The sequence below is a fragment of the Carcharhinus amblyrhynchos genome, chromosome 16 (assembly GCF_965287045.1).
Source record: "Carcharhinus amblyrhynchos chromosome 16, sCarAmb.v2.hapA, whole genome shotgun sequence".
NCBI lineage: Eukaryota > Metazoa > Chordata > Chondrichthyes > Carcharhiniformes > Carcharhinidae > Carcharhinus > Carcharhinus amblyrhynchos.
In genome coordinates, this window is record NC_137339.1 from 69,312,249 (window position 1) to 69,332,777 (window position 20,529).

A 20,529-nucleotide genomic window follows, 5' to 3' on the forward strand; every position below is an offset into this window, starting at 1 on the left:
CCACCACTTCAAAGGGCAGAGAATTCCAGAGATTCACTACCCTCTGAGAGAAGAAGTTCCGCCTCGGTTCTAAGTGGACTCCCCCTTATTTTGAGGGTGTACCCTCTAGTTCTTGTTTCCTTTCTATGTGGAAAGAATCTCTCTACTTCCACTCTATCTAACCCCTTCATTATCTTATCTGTCTCTATAAGATCCCCCCTCAGCCTTCTAAACTCCAACGAGTACAGGCCCAATCTACTCAATCTCTCCTCATAAGCTAACACGCTCATCTCCAATATCAACCTGGTGAACCTTCTGTGTACTCCTTCCAAGGCCAATATATCCTTTCGCAAATAAGGGGACCAAAACTGCACACAGTACTCCAGTTGCGGCCTCACCAGTGCCCTGTACAGTTGCAGCAAGACCTCCCTACTTTTATATTCTATCCCCCTCGCTATAAAGGCCAACATTCCATTCGCCTTCTTGATCACCTGCTGCACCTATAGACTGGGTTTTTGCGATTCGTGCACAAGGACCCCCAGGTCCCTCTGCACCATAGCATGTTGTAATTTTTCACCGTTTAAATAATAGTCCATAATAATAATAAATAATAATGTCACAACTGGCAGTAATTTTGTTTTTGTTCACCCTGGTCATCATCCTCAGTCCAATTTAGCCGATAGAAAAAGAGGATCACCCAGAGGCAGGATGTAGGATCCGCCCTTGAACTGTAGTCAATAAATAGGAGTCTGACGGAGGTGTCCTTGTTATCTAGATGTTCCAGGGTTGAGTGAAAGGCCAGGGAGATGGTATCTGCTGTGGACTTCTTGCGGCGATAGCAAACTATAGTGGATGCAGGTAATGCAGTAGGCTGGAGTTGATTCCTACCATGAATAACCTCTCGAAACACTTCATAATGATGGGTGTCAGAACTGATAGTCATTAAGGCACGCAGCTTGGTTTTTCTTTGGTACCGGGATGATGGTTGTCTTCTTGAAGCAGATAGGGACCTCAGATTGTTGTAAAGAGAGGTTGAAGATGTTTGTGAATACCCCCACCAGCTGATCCACGCAGGATCTGAGTGCTCTTCCGGGTATCCCATCCGGGCCATTCACTTTCCATGGGTTGACCTTCAAGGAAGCTGCTCTGACATCTGCAGTGGTGACCCCAGATACAGGTTCATCAGGGTGGGGAGGTGGGGGGGGGGGGGGGGGGGGTGGGATGTTCTCGCTGACCTCTTGCTCAAAATAGGCGTAGAATGCATTGAGCTCATCAGGGAGGGGTGCGTTGGACTGAACGATTTTACATACGTTCATCTTGTAGCTTGTTATGTCTTGCAGACCTTGCCATAGTCGGCGGGGGTCGGTGTGGCTAGCCTGGGACTGTAGCTTGGTCTGGTACTGTCTTTTAGCATCTTTGATGGATCTCCTTAGATCGTATCTGGCTTTTTTGTATAGGTCAGTGTCACCTGACTTGAATGCCTCAGACCTGGACTTCAGCAAGCAGTGGCTATACCTGATCATCCATGGTTTTGAGTTGGGAACATGTAGATTTGCTTCTTTGGCACAGAGTCTTCTACACACTTAGTAATGAAGTCAGTTACTTTAGTGGCTTACTCGTTCAGGCTGGTCACAGAGTTTTTAAATACTGATCAGTCCACTGACCCTAAGCAGCCCCGTTGGAGATCATCCGATTCCTCAGCCCAACATTACACGACTCTCCTTTGATGGATTCTCCTGCTCCAGTTTTTGTCTGTAAGCCAGGAGCAGGAGCACAACCTTGTGGTCTGATTTTCTAAAGTGTGGGTGGGCGGCAGTGATCTAGGATGTTTGGGCCTTTGGTGGAACAGGAGGTGTGTTGGTGGTAACTTGGTAGTACACTCTTGAGCTTAGCCTGATTGAAGTTCCTGGCCACGATGAACAAGACCTCAGGATGTTTCGTCTCAAGGCTATTTGTAGTGGTGTATATTTCATCCAGCCCAATCTTCACATCCGCATGGGGTGGGATGTAAACTGCTGTCAGGATAATGGAGGGTGAACTCCCACAGAATGTATTGGAAGCCGCATTTTAGTGTCAGAAACTTGCAAGTGTTGATATGTTCAGGTGTTGATTCGGTGTGGGGGGGGGCAGTCTGCAGGGTCGGGTGTTCCGGGTCTCTGTCGGGCTGCGTTTTGGCTTTGCTGGTCGGTGGGTATCCTGACCACACTCTGGCATGGATGGGACAAAGACAGGTAGATGAATGATGTCCCTGGGGTCGCGGATGAGGGATGAGTCTGTGTATCGGGGTCCTTGGATTCACTGCCAGTTCCGGCGCTTCCTTCAGAGCTCAGAGGATGATTAGAGCTACTCATGAATTTAAAAGGACAGTGTTAGTGATTGTGAGACTGAGAGAGTTTATTTTTCGGAGTGTGGGGCGACTGTAGAAGGAGGAGGTGGGGTTGGGGAGGGAGTGCTTCGAGCCTGCAGGAGGTCATAGCTCTCCGGCTCAAAGGGGCTGCGGACCTGGAGGGAGAGGGCTCCAGCTCAGGGGTGCAGGTCTGGTCGTTGGGGACCAGCAGAGTGCAGGTCCCAGCTCCTGAGGGCTTTTCCTGGACTCTTGAGCCTTGTCCTGGGCTCTAGGTGTCCCCCGAGTGTAGGCCCAGGCTTCTCGGGCATTTCCCTGGGCTTTAGGTGCCCTCCCGAGTTAGGCCCAGACTTCTTGAGCCTTGTCCTGGGCTCTCGGTGTCCCCCAAGTGTAGGCCCAGGCTTCTCAGGCCTTGTCCTAGGCTTGGGAAATCCCCTCAACATAGGCCCAGGCTTCTCAGGCCTTGCCCTGGGCTCTAGGTGTCCTCCGAGTGTAGGCCCAGGCTTCTCAGGCCTTGTCCTAGGTTTGGGAAATCCGCTCAACATAGGCCCAGGCTTCTCAGGAGTTTTCCTGGTCTCTGGAAGCCGCTCTGGTGCAATCCCCCAGCTGTGATTGTGATACAGAATAACATGGAAACACTTAAACTTACTGCACAACTCTCCCTCTCTCTCTCCATCTTTGACAGTAGTCACACCTGCACACACGACAGACACAAAGACAGCATCAGTATTGCAGACCCTTCTTAGGAACCATCATCAAACTAAACCACACACCGCATGTTTAAAAGAAGATGGACAATGAAGAGATGGGGCACAGAGAGAGGGAGGGAGGGAGACCGGGGGTAGGGGGGGCACATAGTTGGGGAGGGGTTGTAGGGGCTGGAGGAGGTTACAGAGATAGGGAGGGGTGTAGGGGCTGGAGGAGGTTATAGAGATAGGGAGGGGTGTAGGGGCTGTCGGAGATGACAAAGATAGGGGGTGTAGGGGCTGGAGGAGATTACAGAGATAGGGAGGGAGTGTAGGGACTGGAGGAAGTTACAGAGATAGGGAGGGAGTGTAGGGACTGGAGGAAGTTACAGAGATAGGGAGGGAGTGTAGGGACTGGAGGAAGTTACAGAGATAGGGAGGGATGTAGGGGCTGGAGGAGGTTACAGAGATAGGGAGGGGTGTAGAGGCTGGAGGAGGTTACAGAGATAGGGAGGGGTGTAGGGGCTGGAGGAGGTTACAGGAAATGGGAGTGAGTGGAGGAGTTGAATCCGAGGCTCAGAATAAAACTGTGATCTTGCCAAGACAGAATTTATCGAAATCGTTCTCCCAAACAGTCATGGCGAAGGGATGGTATTCTGTTCGGGGAGTTTACCTGATAATAACAGCAACAAGAACAGCAGCAAGAATCAGTCCAGTAAGAAATAAACCTGGAAATACAGAACATAATCATCCCAAATATCTATTAATCATTTCAAGAAGAGATTAGCACTGCTGTCTCACAGTGCCAGGGACACAGGTTTGATTCCCGGGGGCACAGTGGTTAGCACTGCTGCCTTACAGCGCCAGGTACCTGGGTTTGATTCCCGGGGGCATGGTGGCACCATGGTCAGCACTGCTCCCTCACAGCACCAGGGACCCGGGTTCGATTCCTGGCTTGGGTCACTGTCTGTACCCAAATGGATTCTGTGAGGTCCATTCAGCGCCTCGAGCCTGTTACACAGGAACAGGAGGAGGCCCCATTCAGCGCCTCGAGCCTGTTACACAGGAACAGGAGGGGGCCCCATTCAGCCCCTCGAGCCTGTTACACAGGAACAGGAGGAGGCCCCATTCAGCGCCTCGAGCCTGTTACACAGGAACAGGAGGAGGCCCCATTCAGCCCCTCGAGCCTGTTACACAGGAACAGGAGGAGGCCCCATTTAGCGCCTCGAGCCTGTTAGACAGGGACAGGAGGAGGCCCTACCTGCCCAAGAAAAGAACCCCGCTCTTGTAGGGACACTGAGGCCCACTGCAGGAAATGGGATTGGAATGGTGGAGGATTCACTCACCCCAATGTTTGTTACTTGTTCCATTAAACTGGGTTGTCAGTGGAACACTGCGTGTTGTAAACAGCTCAACATAATGAGGTTTCGTACCTGAGACAGACAGACCCATAAACTGGGCATTAGTTTAATGCACATTGTTAGATACACAGTTTAGCTCCCTCTACACTGTCCCCATCAAACACTCCCAGGACAGGTATAGCACGGGGTTAGATACAGAGTAAAGCTCCCTCTACACTGTCCCCCCATCAAACACTCCCAGGACAGGTACAGCACGGGGTTAGATACAGAGTAAAGCTCCCTCTACACTGTCCCTCCATCAAACACTCCCAGGACAGGTACAGCATGGGGTTAGATACAGAGTAAAGCTCCCTCTACACTATCCCCCCATCAAATACTCCCAGGACAGGTACAGCACGGGGTTAGATACAGAGTAAAGCTCCCTCGACACTGTCCCCATCAAACACTCCCAGGACAGGTCCAGCACTGCTCCCTCACAGCACCAGGGTCCTGGGTTCGATTCCTGGCTTGGGTCACTGTCTGTAACCGAATGGATTCTGTGAGGTCCATTCGGCCCCTCGGGCCTGTTACACCGGAACAGGAGGTGGCCATTCAGCCCCTCGAGCCTGTTACACAGGAACAGGAAGAGGCCCCATTCATCCCCTCGAGCCTGTTACACAGGAAGAGGCCCTACCTGCCCAAGAAAAGAACCCCGGTCTTGTAGGGACAGTGAGGCCCACTGCAGGAAATGGGATTGGAATGGTGGAGGCTTCACTCACCCCAATAATAAGAACATAATATAAGAACATAAGAAATAGGAGCAGGAGTAGGCCATCTAGCCCCTCCAGCCTGTCCCACCATTCAGTAAGATCATGGCTGATCTGTCGTGGCTCAGTTCCACATTCCCGCCCTCTCCCCATAACCCTTAATCCCCTTGCCTATCAAAAACCTATCAACCCGCGTCTTAAATATATTTAGCGAGGCAGCCTCCACCACTTCAACGGGCAGAGAATTCCAGAGATTCACCACCCTTTGAGTGAAGAAGTTCCTCCTCAACTCCGTTCTAAACCGCCCCCCCTTTATCTTGAGGCTGTGCCCCCAGTTCTACTGTCCTTTCTGAGCGGGAAGAGCCTCTCCACCTCTATCCTATCCATCCCATTCATCATCTTATATGTCTCAATGAGATCTCCCCTCATTCTTCTAAACTCTTACGAGTACAAGCCTAGTTTATTCAGCCTCTCCTCATAGCTCAACCCCCTCAACTCCGGTATCAGCCTAGTAAACCTCCTCTGCACTCCCTCCAAGGCCAAAATATCCTTGCGTAAGTGCGGCGCCCAAAACTGCACACAGTACTCCAGCTGCGGCCTCACCAGTGCCCTATACAGCTGCAGCAAGACCTCCCTACTTTTATATTCAATCCCCCTCGCGATGAAGGCCAGCATCCCATTAGCCTTCCTGACCACCTGCTGCACCTGCAAGCTGGGTTTTTGCGACTCATGCACAAGGACCCCGAGGTCCCTCTGCTCTGTCGCATGCTGCAGTTTTTCGCCACGTAAGTAATAGTCCTTCCTACCATTATTCCTACCAAAGTGGACAACCTCACATTTGCCAACATTAAATTCCATTTGCCAGTTCCTGGCCCATTCGCCCAGCCTATCTAGATCCTTCTGCAGACTCTCCACACCCTCCGCACAATTTGCCGTTTCACCAATCTTGGTGTCATCAGCAAATTTTGACACCATACACTCGGTTCCCTCCTCCAGATCATCTATATAAATGGTAAATAGCTGAGGCCCCAGCACCGACCCCTGGGGCACTCCACTAGTCACCAACCGCCAATCCGAATAGTACCCATTGACCCCCACTCTCTGCATCCTATTTAACAGCCAATCCTCTATCCACGCTAACACCCTACCCCCAACTCCATGCCCCCTGACCTTCTGTAATAACCTCTTGTGAGGCACCTTGTCAAACGCCTTCTGAAAATCAAGAAACACCACACCCACCGGCTCTCCTCTATCCACCACCCTAGACACATCCTCATAGAACTCCAATAAATTTGTCAGACACGACTTCCCCTTAACGAAACCATGCTGCGTCTGCTCTATCAAATAATTCTCCTCAAGACGCCTCGCTATTTTCTCCTTGATCACAGATTCTAACATTTTATCTACAACAGACGTTAAACTAACCGGCCTATAATTCCCTGCCTTTTGCCTGCCACCCTTCTTAAACAACGGCGTAATATTAGCCATTTTCCAATCTTCTGGCACTTCCCCGGAATCCAGCGACGTTTGGAAAATAATCACCAAGGCATCCACTATCACCTCCGCCATTTCTTTCAGAACCCTGTTTGTTTTCAGAGCAACGTTTGTTCCTTGTTCCATGAAACTGGGTTGTCAGTGGAACACTGCGTGTTGTAAACAGCTCAACATAATGAGGTTTCATACCTGAGACAGACAGACCCAAAACTGGGCATTAGTTTAATGCACATTGTTAGATATGCAGTTTAGCTCCCTCTACACTGTCCCCATCAAACACTCCCAGGACAGGTCCAGCACGGGGTTAGATACAGAGTAAAGCTCCCTCTACACTGTCCCCCATCAAACACTCCCAGGACAGGGACAGCATGGGATTAGATACAGAGTAAAGCTCCCTCTACTCTGTCCCTATCAAACACTCTCAGGACAGGTACGGCATCGGGTTGGATACAGAGTAAAGCTCCCTCTGCACTGTCCCCTGTCAGACACTCCCAGGACAGGTACAGCACGGGGTTAGATACAGAGTAAAGCTCCCTCGACACTGTCCCCCATCAACACTCCCAGGACAGGTACAGCATTTTATTGTGTTTGAGGCAGTATTGTACAGGAAGTGGACGCCATGCTTACGTGACTTCTCAGGTGCGAGTTCACAGATCAGATTGAGGTAGTTTTGGAGTTGCAGCAGCAGGCTGTCATTCGTCACGTCCTTGAGAATGTGGGAGCTGCACCTGACAGTTCCATCATTCCAGCACTGAGCCCTCGGAAATATACCAGCAGAACCAAGGGTGTAAATGTGGACTGAGTAACCTGACTTCGGAACGCAGGGACAATTCCATAGGCCATGCTGAACTCGCACGCATTGGTTCCCTGCCGGATCAAAGAGATGTCACACTGAGGGTGTGGGCTCAGAACGTCAAATGCAAAATACATCGTCACATTTCTAAACACACTGTCACAACCTATTTTCGGGATTGGTCTGTGCACTTCTGATCAGACTCCGCTCCTGATGCACAGTCCACGAGGTCAGATACTCCCTCTGACTGCCTCTGTCAACCCAAACAGAACTTCACAGCACTCAATTAGGCCATTCAGCCCATCTGCTCTGTGCTGGTGTCTTGTTTCCGCACGAAACTCCTCCCCCACCGACTTTAATGCAATCGACAATCTGGGATCGGAGAGTGACTGTGCGGCTGTTAAAATGCGAGGGGAAAGCCGCACTGGATCATGCATTTTGGAAGGTCTAATACAGATAGGAAATATACAGTAAATGGCAGAACCCTTAAGAGTATTGATAGGCAGAGGGATCTGGGTGTACAGGTACACAGGTCACTGAAAGTGGCAATGCAGGTGGAGAAGGTAGTCAAGAAGGCATACGGCATGCTTGCCGTCATCGGCCGGGGCACTGAGTTTAAAAATTGGCAAGTCATGTTGCAGCTTTATAGAACCTTAGTTAGGCTGCACTTGGAATATAGTGTTCAATTCTGGTCGCCACACTACCAGAAGGATGTGGAAGCTTTGGAGAGGGAACAGAAAAGATTTACCAGGATGTTGCCCCTGGTCTGGAGGGCATTAGCTATGAGGAGAGGTTGGAGAAACTCGGTTTGTTCTCACTGGAGCGATGGAGGTTGAGGGGCGACCTGATAGAAGTCTACAAGATTATGGGGGCAGAGTGGATCGTCAGAAGCTTTTCCCCAGGGTGGAAGAGTCAAATACACAGGGGCACAGGTTTAAGGTGTGAGGGGCAAGGTTTAAAGGAGATGGACAAGGCAGATTTTTTACACAGAGGGTGGTGGGTGCCTGGAACTCGCTGCCGGGGGAGGGAGTGGAAGCGGATACGGTAGTGAGTTTTAAAGGGCATCTTGACAAGTACATGAATAGGATGGGAATAGAGGGATATGGTCCCCGGAAGGGTTGGGGGTTTTAGTTCAGTTGGGCAGCATGGTCAGTGCAGGCTTGGAGGGGCCAAAGGACCTGTTCCTGTGCTGGAATTTTCTTTGTTCAAACAAAATGGGCAAATTTGTACTCACCAGATGTGAGAGGAATGTAGATGAGGATGATGGGGGCAGCGAGAAACCTGAAACAGAAAGGAGAGACCAACTGAGTCTTTTTGTGAAGGATCAGAATTCATGGGTAGGCCCCATTCAGCCCCTCAAGCCTGTTACACAGGAACAGGAGGAGGCCCCATTCAGCTCCTCGAGCCTGTTACACAGGAACAGGAGGAGGCCCCATTCAGCTCCTCGAGCCCATTACACAGGAACAGGAGGAGGCCATTCAACCCCTCAAGCCCGTTACACAGGAACAGGAGGAGGCCCCATTCAGCCCCTCGAGCCTGTTACACAGGAACAGGAGGAGGCCATTCAGCCCCTCGAGCCTGTTACACAGGAACAGGAGGAGGCCATTCAGCCCCTCGAGCCTGTTACACAGGAACAGGAGGAGGCCATTCAGCCCCTCGAGCCTGTTACACAGGAACAGGAGGAGGCCATTCAGCCCCTCGAGCCTGTTACACAGGAACAGGAGGAGGCCATTCAGCCCCTCGAGCCTGTTACACAGGAACAGGAGGTGGTCCCATTCAGTCCCACTTGAGCTGCTTTATCCAATCTGGATCTTAACTTCACCTTCCCACCTCAGTTCTCTAACCTTTAACCTCCCCCGGCCCTGACCCTGGCAAAATTCCCAGGGACGGGAAGGGAGTCCCGGATTCTGACTGCCCTCTGTGCCCCCCACTCCGTGAATGGACTGGTACCACCATGAAGGTTCTGAGTTCCTCACCCTGTACTCCCGCTCCCAATTGAAGTTAGAATTTGGATTGTACCGTTTTAATGCTGTCGTTGTTTTCCTGCTGCGTTTGCGTCCTGTCGCTGTCAGTTTGATGCTGGGCCCTGCAACAAGATCGAAGCCGGTGAGGTGCCAATTGGAGATCTCCAAAGCCAGAGCCACCCTTCCGAAAACTTCCCACAAACTTCCCCAGCTCCAGTTTCTCCAGCTCCTTTCCCCCACCTGGGAACAGGAACACTGGTAGCCACGGAGCGATCATTACTAAACTGCCAATATCGGGAATAAAGCACCCAGAGTACACAGCAAGATCCCACATTCAGCAACCTGATTCTGATCTGGCTTTTGTCATTGGTGAGGGAAAAGATTGGTCCCTGGACACCAGGGGAGATTCCACACCCTCCCACTCTTCCTCCAAATACGAGGTGAGGGATTCGTCTAACTCTACAACCCCCTCCACATTGCTGTAACCTCCTCCAGCCCCTACACCCCCTCCCTATCTCTGTAACCTCCTCCAGCCCCTACACCCCCTCCCTATCTCTGTAACATCCCAGCCCCTACACCCCTCCCTATCTCTGTAACCCCCTCCAGCCCCTACACCCCCTCCCTATCTCTGTAACCTCCTCCAGCCCCTACACCCCCTCCCTATCTCTGTAACCTCCTCCAGCCCCTACACCCCCTCCCTATCTCTGTAACCTCCTCCAGCCCCTACACCCCCTCCTTATCTCTGTAACCTCCTCCAGCCCCTACACCCCCTCCCTATCTCTGTAACCTCCTCCAGCCCCTACACCCCCTCCCTATCTCTGGAACCTCCTCCAGCCCCTACCACCCCCTCCCTATCTCTGTAACCTCCTCCAGCCCCTACACCCCCTCCCTATCTCTGTAACCTCCTACACCCCCTCCCTATCTCTGTAACCTCCTCCAGCCCCTACACCCCCTCCCTATCTCTGTAACCTCCTCCAGCCCCTACACCCCTCCCTATCTCTGTAACCTCCTCCAGCCCCTACACCCCTCCCTATCTCTGTGACCTCCTCCAGCCCCTACACCCCCTCCCTATCTCTGTAACCTCCTCCAGCCCCTACACCCCTCCCTATCTCGGTAACCTGCTCCCGCTCTGGGAAGCAGTGCCTTGATGATGTATCCAGGGAGGAACCTATCCCATTTCCAACACACCTGAGGAGTTGTTTTCCAGGACCTGAGGATCCAAATCTTCTTCTTTCTCCTTGGTGTTCTCGCCTGCCGTGAATGTGTCCATCCTGGGAGCGAGGCCGGCCTTGTTCTCAGGAGTTCTCCACCTCAGATCTGAGACGAGCTGCAGGAAAATATATCGGATTGGGAGGGTCGGAGAAGGGAGACCAGAGAACATGGAAAGGTGTTGAAAATGTTTAAATTGAACAGCTCCCTGTACTGTCCCCAGCTCCAGGACATCTCTGCAGGAGGACCTCAGCCTCTACAACAGCCACCAATTGCGCTGTGTCAGCATCACGCGGACGTTGTTTTCCAAAGTGACCCGGAGATTCTAACATTACTTCCTGGTGCAGTGCACTGCCATTTCATTTCCTGCAATTCGTCTTCTTGAGGAAATGGGCTGCACTCCACCTGGGAATTCATGGAATCTGACTCTTGTCCTCAGTACAGAGACAGTGCCGCACTGTCAGAGGGTCAGCGCTGAGGGAGTGCCGCACTGTCAGAGGGTCAGTGCTGAGGGAGTGCCGCACTGTCAGAGGGTCAGCGCTGAGGGAGTGCCGCACTGTCAGAGGGTCGGTACTGAGGGAGTGCTGCACTGTCAGAGGGTCAGTGCTGAGGGAGTGCCGCACTGTCAGAGGGTCGGTACTGAGGGAGTGCTGCACTGTCAGAGGGTCAGTGCTGAGGGAGTGCCGCACTGTCAGAGGGTCGGTACTGAGGGAGTGCTGCACTGTCAGAGGGTCAGTGCTGAGGGAGTGCCGCACTGTCAGAGGGTCGGTACTGAGGGAGTGCCGCACTGTCAGAGGGTCGGTACTGAGGGAGTGCTGCACTGTCAGAGGGTCGGTACTGAGGGAGTGCTGCACTGTCAGAGGGTCAGTGCTGAGGGAGTGCCGCACTGTCAGAGGGTCGGTACTGAGGGAGTGCTGCACTGTCAGAGGGTCAGTGCTGAGGGAGTGCCGCACTGTCAGAGGGCCGGTACTGAGGGAGTGCTGCACTGTCAGAGGGTCGGTACTGAGGGAGTGCTGCACTGTCAGAGGGTCAGTGCTGAGGGAGTGCCGCACTGTCAGAGGGTCGGTACTGAGGGAGTGCTGCACTGTCAGAGGGTCAGTGCTGAGGGAGTGCTGCACTGTCAGAGGGTCAGTGCTGAGGGAGTGCCGCACTGTCAGAGGGTCAGTACTGAGGGAGTGCCGCACTGTCAGAGGGTCAGTGCTGAGGAATGCCGCACTGTCAGAGGGTCAGTGCTGAGGGAGTGCCGCACTGTCAGAGGGTCGGTACTGAGGGAGTGCTGCACTGTCAGAGGGTCAGTGCTGAGGGAGTGCCGCACTGTCAGAGGGTCAGTACTGAGGGAGTGCCGCACTGTCAGAGGGTCAGTGCTGAGGAATGCCGCACTGTCAGAGGGTCAGTGCTGAGGGAGTGCTGCACTGTCAGAGGGTCAGTGCTGAGGGAATGCCGCACTGTCAGAGGGTCAATGCCGCACTGTCAGAGGGTCAGTGCTGAGGGAGTGCCGCACTGTCAGAGGGTCAGTGCTGAGGGAGCGCCGCACTGTCAGAGGGTCAGTACTGAGGGAGTGCCGCACTGTCAGAGGGTCAGTGCTGAGGGAGTGCCGCACTGTCAGAGGGTCAGTGCTGAGGGAGCGCCGCACTGTCAGAGGGTCAGTACTGAGGGAGCGCCGCACTGTCAGAGGATCAGTGTTGAGGGAGTGCCGCACTGTCAGAGGATCAGTGCTGAGGGAGCGCTGCACTGTCAGAGGATCAGTGCTGAGGGAGCGCTGCACTGTCAGAGGATCAGTGTTGACGGAGTGCCGCACTGTCAGAGGATCAGTGTTGAGGGAGCGCCGCACTGTCAGAGGGTCAGACGTTCCTCTGGGAATCAAACCCCGGCCCCTCAGCACTGTGAGGCAGCAGTGCTAACCACTGTGTCACCCATAAAAAGAGCGAGAGAGACAATTTCTTCGTTGAGTAGAATAAAGCATCTATTTATTATAAACGACACTGAGAAATATGGAGAGAGAATCCCAGCGCAGGGACAAAAGAACAAAGAACAAAAACAGCCCGGGAAACAGGCCCTTCGGCCCAACGAGCCCACGCTGCCATCTTAACACCAGTCCCCCTCTCCACCCATGACCCCTGTCTAATGTTTTATAGCCATCCACATTGAGGGAAACTGATTTAGGGACAATTTATTCCTGCCAATCAGCCTAAGAGCACATCTTTGGGGTGTGGGAGGAAACTGGAGCACCCGGAGTAAACCCACGCAAGCACGGGGAGAATGCGCAAACTCCCACAGACACTGGCCCAAATCCATGTATCTGCACAGCAAACAGTGATAGTCACTGAGCTGTCGTCTTGCCCAGCATCTGGTCCAGTTTAAGCACAGACTAACAACATACAGCGTCCGAGCGCGAAACACGGCCAAGAGATTCACTCGGCAGTTTACGGATTTGTTTCGTAGATGGTCAGACACACACTGGGGAACAGTCGCTCTGTTTCTCTGAGTGCAGAGGCTGCCTGTGCTCCGGAGTGGATCCAGCATTCCCGTTTAATCCACATTAATGAACTTCCAGCCCTAACGATGTCTCTGACACGGGGAGTCGCTGCCCCGGGTCAGATTAGATGACAAAATACACTTTAAATAAAATAGCCACAAATTCACAGGGAAACAGAGAATGAACTGAACTGAAATGTTGGAAGAAATTTCCAAGATTCACACACAGCTATCGGACAGCGGGGCAGGGGGGGTGGGGGGCGTGGGGATGCTGTACAGGAAGGGCACACACAACACAAACAGGATTAGAGATAACTCAACCTGATTTTACAGATCAACCAATCTATATACACACAGTGACTCTCACTGGGGTATGGGTCCCACACACTGACTCTCACTGGGGTACGGGTCCCACACACACTGACTCTCACTGGGGTACGGGTCCCACACACACTGACTCTCACTGGGGTACGCATCCCACACACACTGACTCTCACTGGGGTACGGGTCCCACACACACTGACTCTCACTGGGGTACAGGTCCCACACACACTGACTCTCACTGGGGTACAGGTCCCACACACACACTGACTCTCACTGGGGTACAGGTCCCACACACACACTGACTCTCACTGGGGTACAGGTCCCACACACATTCACTCTCACTGGGGTACAGGTCCCACACACACACTGACTCTCACTGGGGTACAGGTCCCACACACACACTGACTCACTGGGGTACAGGTCCCACACACACACTGACTCTCACTGGGGTACAGGTCCCACACACACACTGACTCTCACTGGGGTACAGGTCCCACACACACACTGACTCTCACTGGGGTACGGGTCCCACACACACTGACTCTCACTGGGGTACGGGTCCCACACACACTGACTCTCACTGGGTTCCACACACACACTGACTCTCACTGGGGTACGGGTCCCACACACATTCACTCTCACTGGGGTACGGGTCCCACACACACTGACACTCACTGAGGTACGGTTTCAACAGACACTGACTCTCACTGGGGTACGAGCAGAGAAGGTTCAGGGGGAGATTGAATCAAGGTGTTCAGAATCACAAGGGGGAGGGAGGGGGGGTTTGGATGGAGTGAATGAGGAGAAAGTGTTTCCAGTGACAGGAGGCTCGGTAACCGGAGGGGACACAGATTGGAGAGAATCGGGAAAAGAGCCAGAGGGCGGGGGGGGGCAGATGGGGAGAATTTTATTTTGGACACACAGCGAGTTGTTGTGATCTGGAAGGCGCTGCCTGAAAGGGCGGTGGAAACAGATTCAATAGGAACTTTCAAAAGGGGCAATTGGGAAAATACTGGAAGGGGGAAAGTTTGAGGACAGGAACAGTACATACACCAAACATTGATTGGTCAGGAGTCACACTGGCGTTAACAATTCCCATTTTCACCCCTTTGTAAACTCCCCCGACAGTGTGGCACTCCCTCAGCACTGACCCTCTGACAGTGCGGCACTCCCTCACTACTGACCCTCTGACAGTGCAGCACTCCCTCAGCACTGACCCTCTGACAGTGTGGCAGTCCCTCAGTACTGACTCTGACAGTGCGGCGCTCCCTCAGCACTGACCCTCTGACAGTGCGGCACTCCCTCAGCACTGACCCTCTGACAGTGCGGCACTCCCTCAGCACTGACCCTCTGACAGTGCGGCACTCCCTCAGCACTGACCCTCTGACAGTGCGGCACTCCCTCAGTACTGATGATGGGTTTGTCGCATGAGGGACGGATGGAGGAGATGTACGAGGCAGATTTTTTACACAGAGGGTGGTGGGTGCCTGGAACTCGCTGCCGGAGCAGGTACCGGAAGCGGATACAATCGTGAGTTTTAAGGGGTGTCTTGACAAGTACATGAATAGGATGGGAATAGAGGGATATGGTCCCCGGAAGGGTAGGGGGTTTTAGTTCAGTGGGGCAGCATGGTCAGTGCAGGCTTGGAGGGGCCGAAGGGCCTGTTTCCTGTGCTGGAATTTTGTTTGTTGTTTGTTGTGGGACGTTCTAGGACGAGAGGTCTTCGGAAAAGGGGTAGAAAATTTGAAAAAGAGTTGAGGAGAAACTACTTCTCCCAAACGTTTATAAATCTCTGGAATTCGCTGCCCCAAAATGTGGTGGATGGCTGGACAGTGAGTAAATTTAAAGTCCCTAGATAGTTCAACTGGGGAAGGGGCCATACTGGACCCGATACTGGGGAATGAGCCCAGCCAGGTGGTCGATGTTTCAGTAGGGGAGCAGTCCGGGAACAGTGACCACAATTCAGTAAGCTTTAAGGTACTGATGGATAAAGATAAATGTCGTCCTCAAGCTAAGGTGCTAAATTGGCGAAAGGCTAATTACAACAATATTAGGCAGGAACTGAAGAATGTAAATAGGAGGCAAATGTTTATGGGCAAGTCAACATCTGGCATGTGGGATGGGCCGAATGGCCTCATTCTGCGCTTGTGAACCTATGCGCCTCTGACAGCTCCCTCAAAGTCTCTATCTCCCTTCACAGGCATCTCACAACCACTCACTGCTCACTCGGTCTTGAGGTTCCCCCCCTCTGGCCACAAGCTCCCCTCATTGGAACATATTTAATTAGTTTTGATTTCCTGTGTGAAGTGGTCCAGTTTGATTTCCGTTCTGAGATGCTTGCGTGCACTGTGCCCCACACGCAGAGGTGAGGGTGTCGCAGAGAACGAAAGGCTGTGGTATTTGCTGGTGAGCGACCTGGGCACGTTTGGAGGGCGCTGGATCTCTCACTGCGGCGAGTCCTCCGTCTGGCCACCGAGTGAGTCACCAGATCTCCATTTCCCCGATTCCCATTGCTCCACCATTGGTGGCTGTGCCTTCAGCTGCCCGGGGGGGGCCCAAAGCTCTGGAATCCCCTCCCTCAAACTCTCTTTCTCTCTCTCGCTCTGTCTGTCTCTCTCTCTATCTCTCTCTCTCTCCATCTCCATCGAGTCCAGATGACCCTTTGTCAAAGCAAAATGTCAGCTCTTTTCTCTCCTTCCAGGTGTTGCCAGACCTGCTGAGATTTTCCAGCATTTTCTCTTTTGGCCTCCCTGTCTCACTCTGTCTCTGTCTCTTTCTATCTCTTTCTCTCTCTCTGTCTCTCTCTCTGTCTGTGTCTCCCTCTCTCTCTCTGTCTGTCTCTCTCTCTCTGTCTCTCTGTGTCTCTCTCTCTCTGTCTCTCTCTCTCTCTGTCTCTCTCACTCCCTGTCTCTCTCACTCCCTGTCTCTCTCTCTCTCTGTCTCTCTCTCTCAGTCTCTCTCTCTCTGTCTCTCTCTCTGTCTGTCTCTCTCACTCCCTGTCTCTCTCTCTCTCTGTCTCTCTCTCTCGGTCTCTCTCTCTCTGTCTCTCTCTCTGTCTGTCTCTCTCTCTCGCTCTCTGTCACTCTCTCTCTGTGTCTCTCTCTCGGTCTGTCTCTCTCTGTCATTCACTCTCTCCCTCTCTCTCTGTCTCTCTCTCTCAGTCTCTCTCTCTGTCTCTGTGATCTCCTGATGTGTCTCAGGGTCAGATTTTAGTCTGAGTTATGTTCCTGTGATGCACCTTGGGAGATGTACTCGTTCTGAGGCGCTATGTAAATGCAGGATGTGCCTGTATCTGTTTGGTGCTTGTCACTGGTGTAAACATTGTGCTGTGTTCTCCTCACACAAAGTTTAAAGTTTTTAATAGCTTATTTATTAGTCACAAGTAAGGCTTACATTAACACAGCAATGAAGTAACTGTGAAAATCCCCTCGTCTCCACACTGGCACCTGTTCGGGTTACACGGAGGGAGAATTTAGCACGGCCAATCCACCCTAACCAGCACGTCTTTCGGACTGTGGGAGGAAACCGGAGCGCCCGGAGGAAACCCAGGCAGAGACAGGGAGAACATGCAGACTCCACACAGCCGGTGACCCAAGCCGGGAATCGAACCCGGGTCCCCGGCACCGTGAGGCAGCAGTGCTAACCCACTGTGCCACCTTGAGGGGCTGAATGGGCAAATGAGTAGAAACCATTCTCACAGAGTTCGAAAGGATGCCCTCATCACAGACAGTGTGGAGTTGTTTAAAGAAAGTCTTGCCTCACAAACTTAATTCAATTCTTCAACAAGGATCGATGAGGATAGAACGGTGGATGTTGTCTACCTGGAATTTAGCATGATAAGATCCCAAAAGGCAGATTGGTCAAAGCTGTAGGATCCCCTGGGGTACGGGGTAATGGGCAAATTGGAACACAGGTTAACCTCGTAACAGGAAACTAAGATTGTTGTACCTGTTACTTCTCTGATAGGTTTGACAGTTTACATACTCAAAAGCTTCCCCCCACTGCCCTTACTTGCAGGATGGATAAAGGATTTGATTTGATTTGATTTATTATTGTCACATGTATTAACCTACTGCTTCAATAAAATATTGAACTACACAGACAAAGCATACTGTTCATAGAGAAGGAAAGGAGAGGGTGCAGATGTAGTGTTACAGTCACAGCGAGGGTGTAGAGAAAGATCAGCTTAATGCGAGATAGGTCCATTCAAAAGTCTGACAGCAGCAGGGAAGAAGTTGTCCTTGAGTCGGTTGATATGTAACCTCAGACTTTTGTATCTTTTTCCCGACGGAAGAAGAGACAATGTCCGGGGTGTGTGGGGTCCTTAATTATACTGGCTGCTTTTCCCGAGATAGCGGGAAGTGTAGACAGAATCCATTAACTCAGGTCAATTGTTAGCCTGCATTCTCAGAATGTGGGCTGCCTGTTGCAGACGGATTGGCACCATGTAGACAGAGCTGAATTCTAAACGTACCCCCCCACACAAGAAACATGCTGTACATACATTTCTTCAAGACACAGTATCATCACTGCAGTTTGAGGGTGTCCGTTCTGTCAGTGGATGTCTCTGTGACCAGGGGCCAATTGTGCAAAGCTAGAAGCAAAGAAGGATCTTGTGTCTCACTGGGCAGCCCTTTTGAAGAGCTATCACTGCTATGATGGCCCCAATGGCCTCTCTCTCTGCATTTCTCCGGTGCCTGTCATTCCCTTGTGTACCAAAGCATTTCACAGCCACTGGAGGATTCTCTTATCGCTGCGAGGTCAACACGACAGCCGATTTTCACACAGCAAGATCCCAGAATCAATAACATTGCGGGGTGGCCCAGGTTGCCTGTACCAATTGATGTCGCTGTTCTCATTGGGGGAGTGGGGTGGGGGGAGGGGGAGACTGGGGGGGGAAGAGGGTGGGAGGGGAGAGAGTGGGGAAGCGGGTAGAGGTTGGGGTGGGGGGGGAGAGTGTGTGGGAGGGAGGGGGAGAGTGGGGGAGGGGTGGGGGGAGAGAGTGTGGGGAGAGAGTGGGGAAGGGAGGAGAGATTGGGGTGGGTGGGAGAGTGTGTGGGAGGGGGAGAGTGGAGGAGGGGAGGGGGAGAGAGTGGGGAAGGGGGAGAGATTGGGATGGGGGAGAGTATGTGGGGGAGGGGAGGGCAGTGGGGGAAGGGAGTGAGTGGGGGGAGAGAGTGGGGTGGGGGGGAGAGATTGGGGTAAGGGGAGAGTGGGGGAGGGGAGGGGTGTGGGGGAGGGGGTGAGTGGGGGAGGGGGTGAGTGGGTGAGGAGAGGGGGTTGGGGGAGGGGGTGAGTGGGGAAAGGGGGTTGGCGGGGGAGTTACTCCTGTTGAATTTGAAGATTTCCTCTTTCTACCCTAGGGCCCGTTGGCTCCAAGGGGACGATGCTTCAACTCCTCCTCATTCTCTCCGGCCTCCTCGCGGGTAAGTCCCCTTGTTTCTCCGTTTCCCGTGTCCATGTTTCCACATTTCCCCGTCTCTCCGTCTCCCCTTCTCTCCATCTCCCCTTTTCCACGTTTCCCCGTCTCTCCATTTCCCCGTCTCCCTGTTTCTCCGTTTCCCTGTCTCCCCGTTTCCCCGCCTCCCCGTTTTCCCATCTCCCTGTTTCTCCGTTTCCCTGTCTCCCCGTTTCCCCGCCTCCCCGTTTTCCCATCTCCCCGTTTCTCCGTTTCCCTGTCTCCCCGTTTCCCCGCCTCCCCGTTTCCCCATCTCCCCGTTTCTCCATTTCCCTGTCTGCCCGTTTCCCCGTCTCCCTGTCTCTCCGTTTCCCCGTCTCCCCATCTCTCCATTTCCCTGTCTCCCCATTTCCCCGCCTCCCCGTTTCCCCATCTCCCCGTTTCTCCATTTCCCTGTCTCTCCGTTTCCCCGTCTCTCCATTTCCCCGTCTCCCCGTTTCCCCGTCTCCCTGTCTCTCCGTTTCTCTGTTTCCCCGTCTCCCTGTCTCTCCGTTTCTCTGTTTCCCCGTCTCCCTGTCTCTCCGTTTCTCTGTTTCCCCGCCTCCCCGTTTCTCTGTTTCCCCGTCTCCCCGTTTCTCTGTTTCCCTGCCTCCCCATTTCCCCATCTCCCCGTTTCCCCACCTCCCCGTCTCCCTGTCTCCCCGTTTCCCCGCCTCCCCGTTTCCCCGCCTCCCCGTTTCCCCGTCTCCCCGTTTCTCTATTTCCCCACCTCCCCATTTCCCCGTTTCCCCGTCTCCCCGTTTCTCCATTTCCCCATCTCCCTGTATCCCCGCCTCCCCATTTCCCCGTTTCCCCGTCTCCCCGTTTCTCCATTTCCCCGTCTCCCCGTTTCCCCGTCTCCCTGTTTCCCCGTCTCCCTGTCTCTCCGTTTCCCCGTTTCATAGAACACTACAGCACAAACAGGCCCTTCGGCCCACAAGTTGTGCCGATCACATCAATACCTACTAAGCCATAGACCTATCTATAACCCCCAATCCCATTAAATCCCATATACTCATCCAGAAGTCTCTTAAAAGACCCCAGTGAGTTTGCCTCCACCACCACCGATGGCAGCCGATTCCATTCACTCACCACCCTCTGAGTGAAAAACTTACCCCTAACATCTCCTCCGTACTTGCTTCCCAGCACCTTAAACCTGTGTCCTCTTGTAGCGACCATTTCAGCCCTGGGAAATAGCCTCTGAGAATCCACCCTATCTATACCTCTCAACATTTTATAAACCTCTATCAGGTTGCCTCTCAACCTTCGTCTCTCCAGGGAGAAGAGTCCCAGCTCCCTCAACCTATCTTCGTAAGGCATGCCTCCCAATCCTTGTAAATCTCCTCTGCACCCTCTCAATAGCTTCCACATCCTTCCTGTAGTGAGGTGACCAGAATTGCGCACAGTTCTCCAAGTGGGGTCTGACAAGGGTCTTATAAAGTTGCAGCATTACCTCCCAACTCCTAAGCTCAATCCCTCGATTAATGAAGGCCAGTACACCATACGCCTTCTTGACCGCATCCTCCACCTGCGAGGCCGATTTAAGAGTCCTGTGGACCCGGACGCCAAGATCCTTCTGCTCTTCAACACAGCCAAGACTCCTACCTTTGATATTGTATTCCTTCATCCTGTTGGTCCTGCCAAAATGGACCACTACACATTTATCCGCGTTGAAGTCCATCTGCCACTTCTCCACCCAGTCTTGCATCCTATCTAT

At 52.7% G+C, this 20,529-nt stretch overlaps 1 protein-coding gene across 1 annotated transcript; it reads right to left on the minus strand.

Moving 5' to 3' along the window:
* Positions 1-6,596: 6,596 nt before the first annotated feature.
* LOC145353727 (uncharacterized) lies at positions 6,597-10,637 on the minus strand. The gene is made up of 5 exons (XM_080204495.1): positions 10,556-10,637; positions 9,423-9,489; positions 8,638-8,684; positions 7,238-7,477; positions 6,597-6,799 (listed from the first exon to the last, which is right to left on the minus strand). The coding sequence occupies exons 1-5, from the start codon at positions 10,635-10,637 to the stop codon at positions 6,597-6,599; spliced, it is 639 nt and encodes a 212-aa protein (XP_080060621.1).
* Between the last annotated feature and the right edge of the window lie 9,892 nt (positions 10,638-20,529).